We start from the raw sequence: 15,000 nt of genomic DNA on the forward strand, positions 1-15,000 counted from the left end.
CTTTTGATGAATTTTGCTTTTTGGACTGTCTTTTGGTGGCTCATCTTTGTCCACCCATTGTGCTGAAAAATGTCGATTTGATGGCGGGAGGAAATTTTATACGTAACACAAACATTTGAGCGCTATAAAGCAAGAAATCGGTGAACCATAATAGAAGTAAGTGTTTAAGCGAAGGTGACGGCCTTGATGCGTTTCCGGTTCACTTCTGTCTTCCGTTTTGAAAACATTTTTGCTTCATCATACGATCTCAGATCAAAATACCATTCATCTACATGTGTGTGTACCTGTGTGTGTGTGTGTGTGTGTGTGTGTGTGATATCACATTCTCATGCTCTGTTCTATACCCCCCCTCTTTTTCTTCTACTCTTTCTTTTCCAGAGACACTTCCGGTTCTGTGACTTGGACGATTCTGGAGCGGTGGACATTCACGAGTTGTTGCCTTATTACGACCTTACCCGTAATTATTTTATATTTTGCTTCTTTTCAAATGCAGTGTGTGTCAGGTGTTTACATACATGCACAGACACACTTGCGCGCGCACACAGACACAACCAATACATACATATATATATATGTGTGTGTGTGTGTGTGTGTGTGTGTCTGTGTGTGTGTGTGTGTTTACAGATAGATATATATATATACAGATTTATATATATACAGACATAGATAAGTTTCTTTATTGGCCACACAGGGCTGCACACAGATGGGACAAGTTACAAGGTAGAGCTTTTCTTTTGGGGGATGAAAAAAACAAAAAACAAAAGAAACAAAAAAAAAGGGGGTGGCGTAGGTTTTCGATCAAGAGGGATCGTAAAAGGGAAGAAAAGAACAAAAAAAAATAAATAAAATAAAATAAAATAAAAAATTTTAAAATAAAAATAAAAAAGAAAAGGAAAAGGAACAAAAGAAAAGAGAAATGAAAAAAGAAGAAAAAAGGAGAAAAAAAGGGGAAGAGGAAAAAAACGATCAATAGGGATCGTGTATCACAGTGTTATGATATATGGTGTAAAGGGGAAAGCAAGTAAGGTTTATCCGTGGGAAGAAAAGCCTACCAAAAAAGACCACGGTAACCTTGGTCAATATTGTTATATGTTACCACATTTGTTTGCAAGTGGGTAACCCTCTGTTTTCAATTTCTGGGTTCATAGGATTATGCTGAAGGTGGCTTCGTCATTCATACGTGCCATCCTTGCTACATTCACCCATCTTTTTTTAAAACATTCGCTAGACAAAACTTGCCTCTCTACTCTCACTTTCCTTTTCAAGTGGTACTTGAAGAAGTTGATCAAAGATTGACCAGAGAGGAAAGTGTAGATAGATAGATAGATAGATAGATAGATAGATAGATAGATAGATAGATAGATAGATAGATAGATATAGATAGATAGATAGATAGATAGATAGAGATAGATAGATAGATAGATAGATAGATAGATAGATAGATAGATAGATAGATAGATAGATAGATAGATAGATACACACATATGACCTAGGGAACGCTGTGCCTAGCGCCACAAGCTTCTGCACAAGCTGCATTGAGTGGACAGGGGCGTTGTGGTGTTGTCATGGTGCAATCGCCACTAACTGGACGCATGTAATTGTGGCCTTTTCTGACAAATAGCATCCCACAAACGCCACGGTCGTACCCCTTGTTTGCTGTCGACCAGGTAGAACATACTCATGAGGAACAATCCACTTGTAGTCAAAGAAAATGGTCAACTGTGTATGCATGTGTGTGTGTGTCTGTTTATACTCCTACCGTTTGACAACATATGTTGAGATTTTTGTGTCCCCATAACCAAGTGGTTCGGCTAAGAGTGACAATTAGAATAAGTGCCCTGCTTCAAAATACAGGTGTCGATTTGTGCAACAAAACCCTTCGAGGTGGCACCTAGCACGGTCGCAGTCCAATGACTGAAACAAGCAAGATATAATTCTCCAATAATTGCGTCCGTTTTGGGTCGGACTACATGAGATTACGTGATGTTATACGAGACTAGAAAATATATTGCTACTCAGATAAGTGGAGGACAGTCATTTTGAGACATCTTGAATTGTTATCTCCCTTGCACGGACCTTGATTTTTGCAAGTATTTGCGTTCACTTCCGATTAAATGCATTGTACAAGAACAGTCATACAACAGACCAGCCGCCTAATATCGTGTCTACGTATTAATACACTGTGCATCCATCTCTTTACAGACGGTAAACTTAATAAATGTGTTGCAGTCAACATTTGCATCAGATACGCTGATCAAAATGGTCGTATGTTCTTCGATGATTTCTGCCAGAGCGTTACACGTTTAAGGACGCTCACCAGTAAGTTGTCTCCCTTGCTATTTATCCAACGTTTTTCGCTCTCTCTCTCTCTCTCTCTCTCACTCACTTTCTCGCTCTTTCTATGTATCTATTCATATACATACTTATGTATATATATATAGCCTTTTCGCTTCGGACCAGCGCCACGATAACATCGCTTTCTTCGTCTGCTGTAAAGCATTATTTTTCAAATACGCCGGCTGAGTTCAATTCGTCTAAGTCGAATTATTATTATTATTGTTGTTTTTTTTAATAATATTCGTATTATTTTTTTTGTATTTATATACGTGTAACATCGTCCGTTTTTCTGTCCTTGTTTCGTATACATTCGGTCCTTTTTCCATGAAATCTAATGCTCGTAGCTTAGTTTTTCCTTGCGACGGGCCAGATCGGAGCAACACAGAAGCCGACAGTAAAAAGATGTGGAAGATCCAATTGCGGGATATGCGATTATCTAATTGAGGGTTCAGAGTTCTCCTTCAAACAGGGACAACGTTTCACAGTGAAAAGCAACTTCACATGTGCTTTGGAGAACCTGATATACACACTAACCTGCTCTGGGTGTCAAGAGCAATACATAGGCCAAACAAAAAATAGTTTACGTAAAAGAATGGCCCTGCACAGATCCCAGATAAAAATTCCCCAAAACAGAAAAATAGCATTCAGCCAACAACAAAACTCCAAGATTCAGGACTTTCCCTATCTACCAATTCAGGGACGATACAATCTCGAACCAACGAATAAGTAAAGAAACTCCCTTTATTACAAAATACAGGCCCCTTCTGAACGCATCTACGACAAACGATATATCCACCTAAGCTTTAGAATAACACAGATACACACGCAAATATTACATTCCTAAGAATCCATTAAAAATCAGCCCCAATCACAGCTATAACATACAACGTGCCAACTTTAAATCATCCAACATCCCACTACTTCCACGCATTCATATTCTCCCTTCTCTTTCTTCTTCTTCTTCTTCTTCATCATCATCATCATCATCATCATCATCATCATCCATCATCATCATTATCGTCATTGTCATCATCATCATCTTCTTCTTCTTCTTCTTTCTTCTTCTTCTTCTTCTTCTTCATCATCATCATTATCGTCATCGTCATCATCATCTTCTTTTCTTCTTCTTCTTCTTCTTCTTCTTCTTCTTCTTCTCCTCCTCCCCCTCCTCTTCCAAACTTTATCACTAATGCTTTTTAGTATAACACCTACGCAAATTCTATAAACAAACCTTTCAATAGAAATATTTTCATAAATTGAACAGCAGGATCTGCTAGCAACCACTGACCAACGACAATCAAGGCAATCCAAAATTCTTCCTCCCCTTCTCCCCCTCCTCCTCCTCCTCCTTCTTCGTCCCTACCAAGAATTCACATGGACCTTGAACCCACAAGAGTAAACAAGAGAGACAGAGAAAGGCAGAAACAAGGAAAATGCCTCTTATATTTGAACTCTATACAAATATTCTTTTAAAAAAACTTTGCTTTTAATTTTTCTAAATATATATATATATATATATATATATATATATATATATATATATATATATACTAAATGAGTCCTTCTCTGTTGCTGTTGTTGTTGCTTAGCGCCAGGTCAGTCTTGATCTGACAGACCCGTGACGAAAGGTTTTTCCAGCTATGACCATCATAATAATAATAATAATAACAACAAGAATAATGATAATAATAATAATAATAATAATAATAATAATAATAATAATAACAACAAGAATAATAATAATAATAATAATAATAATAATAACAACAACAACAATAATGATAATAATAATAATAATAATAATAATAATAATAATAATAATAATAATGATAATAATGATAATAATAATAATAATAATAATAATAATAATAATAATAATAATATAGTAGTAGTAATAATAATAATAATAATGAACTAGATAAGACACAACACACAAATGAAAGAGAAAATTAAAAAAAGAATATTATAGACGAGTTAGATCAATACTAAAAGCAGAGCTCAATGCTAAAAACAAGATAATAGGTATTAATACTTTAGCTGTCCCAGTTATAAGTTACAGCTACAATATCCTTAACTGGACACTAAATGAACTGACCAAAATAGACAGGAAAACAAGAAAAATAATGCATCACCCAAAATCTGACATAGAAAGACTATATATACAACGTATAGAAGGTGGTAGAGGCCTTATACAGCTGGAAAACTACTATAAAATAACCACCATAGGACAGCAAAAAATCTACTTCAGAAGGAAGGAAAACTGATACAAATAGCGGCAAAACACGAGCAAAACAAAACTGTTCTCAGTATTTAAGGAAGCTGACAAATACAAACAAGAAATCATACCACCTAATAATATGAAGAAGAAGAAGATGAAGAAACAACAAAACTATAAACAAATGAAATCCAAACTAAAAATAGAACAGCAACAAACCATGATAAAACGATGGCAAGAAAAGCCCCTTCATGGTAAATGCTGGACTAAACTAAACGCAAAAGAAATAGACAAAGAAAAATCCCAAATGGTTGAGAAGCTCAGGACTCAAAGCAGAGACAGAGGGATTTTAATTGCAGCACAAGACCAAAGCTCCCCACCAGAAGTTACCAAAACATGTAATGAAAAGAAATATAACTAGTAACTGCAGAATATGTGGAGATGGACAAAAACAATAAATCATATTATCTCTAGCTGCCCAGTCCTGGCTAAGAAGGAATATATTCACAGACATGACAGAGTTGGAACCTACATACACTGGGAGCTATGCCAACATTATGGAATAACAACAGAAAAAAGATGGTATAGGCACACACCAGAAAAGGTCACAGAAAACGAGAAAGCAACCATACTCTGGGATATGCCGATACACACAGATAGAGAAATTAAGGCCAACAGACCAGATATAGTTGTCAGAGATCATGAAGAAAAAAAATGCTTTCTAATTGATGTATCAATACCGGCAGATGACAACGAATCTCTAAAAGAAATGGAGAAACTTTCAAAATACAAAGACCTGGAAATAGAGGTAACCAGAATGTGGAATCTAAAAACAGAAACAATTCCTATCATAGTAGGTGCATTAGGCATGATAAAAAAATATTCAGACAAATACATAACAAAAACACCAGGACTTACAAACACATATAACATACAGAAAATTGCACTACTAGGCACTGCACACATCCTACGCAGAACTCTTTCCATACAATAACCATCAGAGCATCACAACAAATCACAGCACATACCCAAGGCACACAGAGCTGCGCTCGGTAGTGAAGTGAAAGCACGCTATAAAAATAAAACTACTGAATGATAATAATAATAATAATAATAATAATAATAATAATAATAATAATAATAATAATAATAATAATAATAATAATAATAATAATAATAATAATAATAACACCGGGGACGTTTAAGGAGTGAACACCGGGGACGTTTAAGATGTAAGAAAGAAAATACAAAGCTCCGAAATCTATCCACAAACATCGAAAACAAGGACATCCTATGGAGCCAAAGATTTACTAACAAAGAATTGGACTGTATCCGAGTAAGTAATACTAATTGAAATTTATTACTACTTTCGAAACGAAATGATGAATTTTGACTCGATATTATCTCCACCACTAACACAACACATGTAAACATGCGTGGAACATCACGATCATTCCCGACCTCAACACCATGTACAAAGGAACTACGAAGAAATTAAATGCCACCGATACTATTCAACCCAAGAATAACAATCGGGAGGTACGTACATTAAACTTACAACAAAAAATGTACGAAAAACTACACGTGCGAAATAATGTGACAACAGAAATAAACGGACCAGTACCCTACGAAATGACGACCGTCAAAATAATGGGCGGACGTTGTACCTCATGTCCCGCAAATAAAACCCAAAAGACGTAAATGGACACGTGAGGAATACATTTCTATCTTACACGCATACTTCACAGCAGTACTCTACCCAAAAAATGAAAATACAACAACACATACATATAAAATATGGAAGGAAAATAATAGAGATATAGACTTGGATACAGCAATGAATCCTAATAAATTAGCTAACGTACGAAGATACATTCTCAACACAAAAAAATATCAGAAATAGAAATAGAACACCTAAAAGAAAACTACACCAGGAAATGTAGATAGAAGCCACACAACAATGCCCAATAAATAAACACTGAAACTGTAAAACACGAAGACAAACGCAACATTCCCAACAAACACGATGTAAACAACGAAAGGGACCCTAATGATTATGATATTATAAATAAAAAATAAATAATCTAGAACTGAAAACCACAGAGCCCAAAATGGACCACCGACATACCTCCCAAGAATAAAAATAAACGAAATAACAACACCAATTATAACAGCATAAACCTAGCCGTCACTGAACTAGCCACTGAAACAAAAAAAAAGTGATATCACTGAACTGAATGACTTGATATACGCAGCAGCCACTGCAGCCACAAGAAGCTGGATACTCACCCAAACCCGCCCAAACAGAGTACCACCACCCAAACAAACCCTGAGGATAAATAACATCCAAAACAAAATTTAAAAAATTAGAAAAGACCTGTCGATCCTAATGAAATCAGCAAACAATCAACGCTACTGAGCAACAAAAAGAGAACAAAAATGCTCCGCAATATAACATCACAGAAAAGATTTGCCGGAGATAAAAGAAAAGCTGAAGCAAGATATCCTTGCCAAGCTCAAAGGATCCGCCGGTACGAGAACGCCAACGCTTCTTGAACAGAACAAAAGTTCAACACCAACCCCAAAAAGTTCTACCAAGATCTGGGAAAAATAAAATAGAAGTCACTGCAGCACCAACGGCAGAAGAATTGGAAGAATTCTGGAAAGAAATATGGTCGGCGAACGAACAGCCAAAAAAAAAAGAGTATCAAAATAAACAAACTCGGCATCTGAACAACTTTGGACCCCCATAACAACTGAAGAGGTTACCCAGGCACTGCAAAAACTAAGCAACTGGAAGGCACCTGGCATGACAAGATCCCCAACTTCTGGTTGAATTATCTAACAGGAATGCACAAAAAGCTGGCTGAAAACTTTAACAGCATACTAGCAGAGCCAGAGACAATGCCTGAATGGCTCACGAAGGGGAAAACCATCTTAATTCCAAATCAAATGAAACAGCAAAACCAGAAAACCAGACCAATAACCTGCCTCCCTACTATGTTCAAGGCATTTACTGCAGTGATATCGCAAAGGCTGAACAAGCACCTGGACGAAACAAACTGTTCCCAGAAGAGCAGAAAGGATGCCGCAAAGGCTCATATGGCTGTAAAGATCAACTAATGATTAATAAAGCCGTAACTGAAGACAGCCACAGAAAGAAGAAAGGCCTCAGTATGGCCTGGATTGACTACAAAAAGGCGTTTGATAGCATCCCCCACACATGGATCCTGAAACACTAGCCATTAACAAAGTAGCACCAACAATCATAAAATTCATAGAGCACTCTATGAATAAATGGCAAACAGTCCTACACCTCCAAACAAAAGAGGGACTCATGAAAACCAAAGACATCCCCATTAGAAGAGGAATATTCCAGGGAGACACGCTCTCTCCACTCTTTTCTGCTGGCACTGTCACCTCTATCTGATATGCTAAATAGAACTGGATGCGGATATAAATGTTACGGCAAAACGATCAGCCACCTTTTATATATGGATGACCTAAAACTATATGCTGCAAATGACAAACAGCTGGAAACACTATTAAAGACAGTTCATGGATTTACCAAAGAAATAGATATGAAATTTGGATTAGAAAAATGCGCCAAAGTAGACATGAAAAGAGGAAAACTAGTTAAGAGTAGCAACATCACACTAGATAAAAACCAATGAAATAAAAGAATTAGACCAAAGCCAAACTTACAAATACTTAGGAATCCATGAACTAGATAAGACACAACACACACAAATGAAAGAGAAAATAAAAAAAGAATATTATAGACGAGTTAGATCAATACTAAAAACAGAGCTCAATGCTAAAACAAGATAATAGGTATCAACACTTTAGCTGTCCCAGTTATAAGTTACAGCTACAATATCCTTAACTGGACACGAAATGAACTGTCCAAAATAGATAGGAAAAACAAAAAAATACTGACAGGATCTAGGATGCATCACCCAAAACCTGACATAGAAAGACTATATATACAACGTATAGAAGGTGGTAGAGGCCTTATACAGCTGGAAAACTACTATAAAATAACCACCATAGGACTGCAAAAATACCTACTTCAGAAGGAAGGAAAACTGATCCAGATAGCAGCAAAACACGAGCAAAACAAAAAACTGTTCTCAGTATTTAAGGAAGCTGACAAATACAAACAAGAAATCATACCACCTAATAAACACGAAGAAGAAGAAGAAGAGATGATGAAGAAACAACAAAAGCTATAAAACAAATGAAATCCAAACTAAATAGAACAGCAACGAACCATGATAAAACGATGGCAAGAAAAGCCCCTCATGGTAAATACTGCACTAAACTAAACGCAAAAGAAATAGACAAAGAAAAATCCCAGCAATGGTTGAGAAGCTCAGGACTCAAAGCAGAAACAGAGGGATTTTTAATTGCAGCACAAGACCAAAGCCTCCCCACCAGAAGTTACCAAAAACATGTAATGAAAAGAAATATTACAAGTAACTGCAGAATATGAGGAGATGGACAAGAAACAATAAATCATATTATCTCTAGCTGCCCAGTCCTGGCTAAGAAGGAATATATTCACAGACATGACAGAGTTGGAACCTACATACATGGAAGCTATGCCAACATTATGGAATAACAACAGAAAAAAGATGGTATAGGCACACACCAGAAAAGGTCACAGAAAACGAGAAAGCAACCATACTCTGGGATTGCCGATACACACAGATAGAGAAATTAAGGCCAACAGACCAGATATAGTTGTCAGAGATCATGAAGAAAAAAATGCTTTCTAATTGATGTATCAATACCGGCAGATGACAACGTGTCTCTAAAAGAAATGGAGAAACTCTCAAAATACAAAAAGACCTGGAAATAGAGGTAACTAGAATGTGGAATCTGAAAACGGAAACAATTCCTATCATAGTAGGTGCATTAGGCATGATAAAAATATTCAGATAAATACATAACAAAAACACCAGGACTTACAAACACATATAACATACAGAAAATTGCACTACTAGGCACTGCACACATCCTACGCAGAACACTTTCCATACAATAACCATCAGAGCATCACAACAAATCACAGCACATACCCAAGGCACACAGAGCTGCGCTCGGTAGTGAAGTGAAAGCACGCTATAAAAATAAAACTACTGAATAATAATAATAATAATAATAATAATAATAATAATAATAATAATAATAATAATAATAATAATAATAATAATATCCACCTCCAGTGCTTGAAAATGACCACATCTCACTCCTCTAGAACTTCACCATTCAAACTGACAGGAAGATAGATACAAATAGGCCAGACATCATATTGAAAGACTTCAGACAAAGAACATGCCTCCTCATTGATATGACTGTCCCAATCGATATAAACGTATCTGTCAAGACCTACCAAAACTGAGCAATATAAAGATCTTGAAAAAGAAATCAGCAAAATGTGGAAGCTGAAGACTAAAACAATACCTGTTGTCATAGGTGCCTGGGAATGATAGCAAAAGGGCTGATAGCTACCTAACTCAGATACCAGGAAACCCAAAAATGGCAGAAGTTCAAAAGATAGTGCTCTGGGAACTGCTCATATCCTACGCAAAATACTCTCTATGTAACCTCAAGGTTTAAAACAACCATAATTTTCGGTTTAAAAAAAAAAAAAAAAAAAAAAAACTTTTTTTTTTAGACATTCATTAGTACAAACATCCCCACCCCCAATATATGGCACACTAGGCATAACAACAACATGAACTTCCAACCCTTTTCTCTAGAGGTCTCTGGGTGAGACTTGGAGCCACTTGTACAATATAAAGCAAAATCAACATAGAATAATAATAATAATGATAATTATAATAATAATAATAATAATAATAATAATAATAATAATAATAATAATAATAATAATAATAATCTTTGACTTTCTCTTCCAGAGGTATATTTGAAGCATGCTAGCGATGACGTGACCTTCACTTCGGTAAGTATCTAAATCCGCACCGTCATTATCAACAACATCATCATCGTTATCATCATCACCATCATCAACATTATCACCAACATCGTGACCATCATCATCATCATCATCATCATCATCATCATCATCATCAACACAATTGTCACCATCATAATCCCTTTCATTAAAATCACCATCGCCACCGCTTACCCATCATCATCATCAGCAGCAGCAGTAGTATGGTCGTCGTCATCATCATCGTTGTTGTTGTTGTTGTTGTTGTTGTTAAGGTGGCGAGCTGGCGCCGAACTGTTAGCACGCCGGACGAAATGTTAAGCGGCATTTCGTCCGTCTTTATGTTCTGAGCTCAAATCCGCCAAGGCTGACTTTACCTTCATCCTTCAGGGTCGATAAATTAAGTACCAGTCATGTACAGGGGTCGATGTAATCGACTTAGCCTCTCCACAGAAATTTCAGGCCTTATGCCATCAGTAGAACGGATTATTATTATTATTATTATTATTATTATTATTATTATTATTAAAATTATTGTTGTTGTTGTTTCAAAGAGGGGGAGTAGAGCCCGATGAGTTCTATGACTGAGTGTGTTGGAGTGGGGGGTGTTTCTGACTCCGTGGATCCTGTCATGAGAGCCAGGAAGACGGGCATTTGACAATGAAGGAGGAGAGAGAAAGAGGCTGAAGAGGAGGAGGAGGAGGGGGAGGAGGGGAAGAGGGACGGTGAAGATGATGGCCTTGATGATGATGATGATGATGATGATGATGATGATGATGATGATGATGGTGATGATGATGGTGATGATGGTGGTGATGCTGATGATGATGATGATGATGATGATGGTGATGGTGATAATGATGATGATGGTGATGGTGATGATGGTGATGATGATGGTGATGATGATGATGATGATGATGATGATGATGAATGGGCACAACATATTGGCGTTAACACCACTTGATAGGTTGTTCTATGCTAGGAAGACAAACACATCTACCAGTGTGCCCGCCATCACCACGACCACCACCACCGAGTGTTTCCTCATAACTTCCAGAAAATGGATATTTTATAATAAGAAACGCTTCAGATGGTGTCAATTTCGATCATGTCCGAATCTGTTGAGAAGCAAAGTTTCTGGAGAGAAATAAGAGTTTCGGAAAATTTACACGAGTCGCTTTTATTTCCTCATAACTTTCAGAAAAACAGGTAATTTTTAGTGAAATTTTCTACAGATAGGCATAGGAGTGGCTGTGTGGTAAGTAGGTTGCATACCAACCACATGGTTCCGGGTTCAATCCCACTGCTTGGCACCATGGGCAAGTGTCTTCTACTATAGCCTCGGGCCGACCAAAGCCTTGTGAGTGGATTTGGTAGACGGAAACTGAAAGAAGCTTCTCGTATATATATGTGTGTGTGTTTGTGTGTCTATGTTTGACCCCCCCCCCCAACATCGCTTGACAACCGATGCTGGTGTGTTTACATCCACGTAACTTAGCAGTTCGGCAAAAGAGAACCAATAGAATAAGTACTAGGCTTACAAAGAATAAGTCCTAGGGTTGATTTGCTCGAGTAAAAGGCGGTGCTCCAGCATGGCCACAGTCTGAATGACTGAAACAAGTAAAAGAGTCAAATATTTTTCAGATTGTGTAAATTACGATTTTATCACATTTGAATACAAAAACCCAAAACTGGCTCGCGCGCGCACGTATATATAAGTGACGTGTGCCAGAAGGGATGTATGCGAACGTACGGGATTTATTCTTCACATTATATCCCGATATAATCGTAATCCAATATAATCCGATATAATCCTAATCTACACACTCGGGAAGATGTTTAAAGAAGATTTCACTCATCTTTCTGGAATCTGTGAGTAAAGAAATCTGTCACGTGTAAATTCTCCGAAACTCCCCACACCCCCCTCGGATAAAATTTGTGCGTGTGCGTGTGTGGCTCAATGGTTAGGCTCGCGATCGTAGTTCCTGAGTTCGATTCTCGGGGGCGCGTTGTGTCCTTCAGCAAGATCTTTTGCTTCACATTGCTCCAGTTCACTCAGCCAGTAAAAAATTAGTTGTACCTGTAATTCAGAGGGGCCAGCCTCATCGCATTAAGGGTACGCATACCTGCGGAATATTCAGCTACTTGCACATTTATTTCACGAAAAGGCTACTTTATTGAGTGGATCAACATCAACTGGAATTTGTGTCGTCGCCGCTGATATATATATATATATATATATATATATATATATATATATATTATGTATATATATATATATATTATGTATATATATATATAATTATATATATATATATATAATATATATATTATGTATATATATATATATTATGTGTATATATATAATATATTATATATATATATATATATATCTATTAGTATATATATATATTATGTATTATTATTATAATATATATATATATATATATATATATATTAGTATATATATATATATATAATTAGGTGTGTATTATGTATGTATATATATATATATATATACATGTGTGTGCGTGTGTACACACACACAAGCACATACTCAGTACCAACATGCACAGAACGTACACGCACACACATACACACCACCCGGATAAACCCAACACACACAGAACCCCTGATAAATACAACACACACATATGTGCACCCTCACACACACACACACACCTCTACCAGGAGAATTATAACAGCACAAACATACTCAGACACACACACTCACGTAGATACACACACTCACGTACACACTCACGTACATACACATTACATCCCCACAACACAAAACACACAAACATACACACGCACACACACAGGCGCACACATACACACACATGCTACACACAACACCTTGACAAATTCTAATCACACGCATGCACATACACACAGACGTGTCCACATATACACACACACCATCCTACCAAATATAAAACACAAGCACATGTATATATATACACGCACATAGAGACATGTACAGAGAGACACACACACTCACACCATTCTGAACTCTAAGACCAGTCCCCAAAATCCTGACTAGCCCAGAAACAAGAAATCCTCTTGGTTCCACATTGCTCTTCCTTCCCTACCACAACCAACCTCCCACACTGTCCCTTAAAATAGCAAAAATTCCTTAGCTACACACAAAATAAAATGCCAGAAAGACAGATCAGTTATTCCTCTACAATTCTTTTGTAAATATATCCTTCTGTGTATTATACACAGAAGGAGATATATATATATATATATATATATATATATATATATATATAGATATATATAATATATATATACTACCAAACAAAACATCATTTTAGGCGTTCAGGCAAGTATACTGGCATTGATGTGGCAACATTTGAAATATTGTCTAGGTAAATGCAGCTGATGAAGACTAATCAAATTTACGTTGTCAAACGTATTTGAAGAATCAGAAACCGATCCTGCATTATCCGATTCTAGGTTGTCCATTTATCGAATGTTTTTTCTAGAGGTAAGACAAATTTTTCATGTTTGTTGCACACACGCGTCTTTGCTAGTAAATAGGCAGTGAAGCTATACAATAGCGTCGTATTCATATCGATTGGTATTTTCCAGTAAATATTGGTGCCTTGTTGTACCATTTATCTACTTTTATATATATAATTCTACCCTTTTGGGGCTTTATTTTACTGGAAAGTAATACATTTGTATTGCATTATTATTTTCATCTTATATTTATATTATTTATATTTATATTATTATGTATATGTATATGTGTGTATATATATAAGGATATGAGTATATATGCACTCATATTTATATTTATATGTAAATGATTTTTGGGTATGTACTCATACTTACATTAGAATCTCCGAAGAGGCAGTAAGATATTTTTGTTAATGTCTCATTTATACCTGCAATATAGGTTAAATGAGACATACCTATCTGCATGGCCGAAACAGCTGTCAGTTATAATGTATATGTATTTTTATATCTTGTTATATTTATTTAGTTATATCTCATTATATTGTTTGTAATAGTTGTACTGTATTAATGTCTAATCTTAATGCTCTTGTGTAGTGTTTTAATAAAGTATATGATTCGGTATTATCTGATAGTTGATGAATGATTTAGATATATTTCTCCATTTTCTTATTTTGTATATATATATATATATATATATATATATTGGTTCGTAAGTATGTGTGTGTGTGTACACATTCTTTTCTCTCATTCTTTTCTGTAGAAGAGCGTAGGCTCGAAACGTTAAAGGCTTTTTCAATTTTGCTCTGACCGTCAAACCTTATGTACTGTTCCCTTAACTGTCACCGTCTCTGTTTACCGTATTTTCATTGAATTTTAGATTACACACACATATACATATGTATACATGCACACACCACACACGCGCGCGCACGCACAGATACATTCAATATTTTCTCTGTTATCTTGCAGTGGTTTCCTTATACTATGAATCTCGGAGTACTTAGAGGAAATTCCT

The 15,000-nt window shown here is 36.2% G+C and overlaps 1 protein-coding gene across 1 annotated transcript in view; it reads left to right on the plus strand.

Moving 5' to 3' along the window:
• The window catches only part of LOC115227418 (calpain-1 catalytic subunit), a 26,373-nt gene that overhangs the window by 10,833 nt on the left and 540 nt on the right, over positions 1 to 15,000 (plus strand). Inside the window, exons 6-8 of the mRNA XM_036498615.1 lie at positions 379 to 457; positions 2,203 to 2,319; positions 10,480 to 10,523. Coding sequence (XP_036354508.1) covers positions 379 to 457; positions 2,203 to 2,319; positions 10,480 to 10,523 — 240 coding nt within the window. The remainder of the gene's footprint in view (positions 1 to 378; positions 458 to 2,202; positions 2,320 to 10,479; positions 10,524 to 15,000) is intronic.

This window comes from Octopus sinensis, unplaced genomic scaffold (genome assembly GCF_006345805.1).
Source record: "Octopus sinensis unplaced genomic scaffold, ASM634580v1 Contig03056, whole genome shotgun sequence".
Taxonomy (NCBI): Eukaryota; Metazoa; Mollusca; class Cephalopoda; order Octopoda; family Octopodidae; genus Octopus; species Octopus sinensis.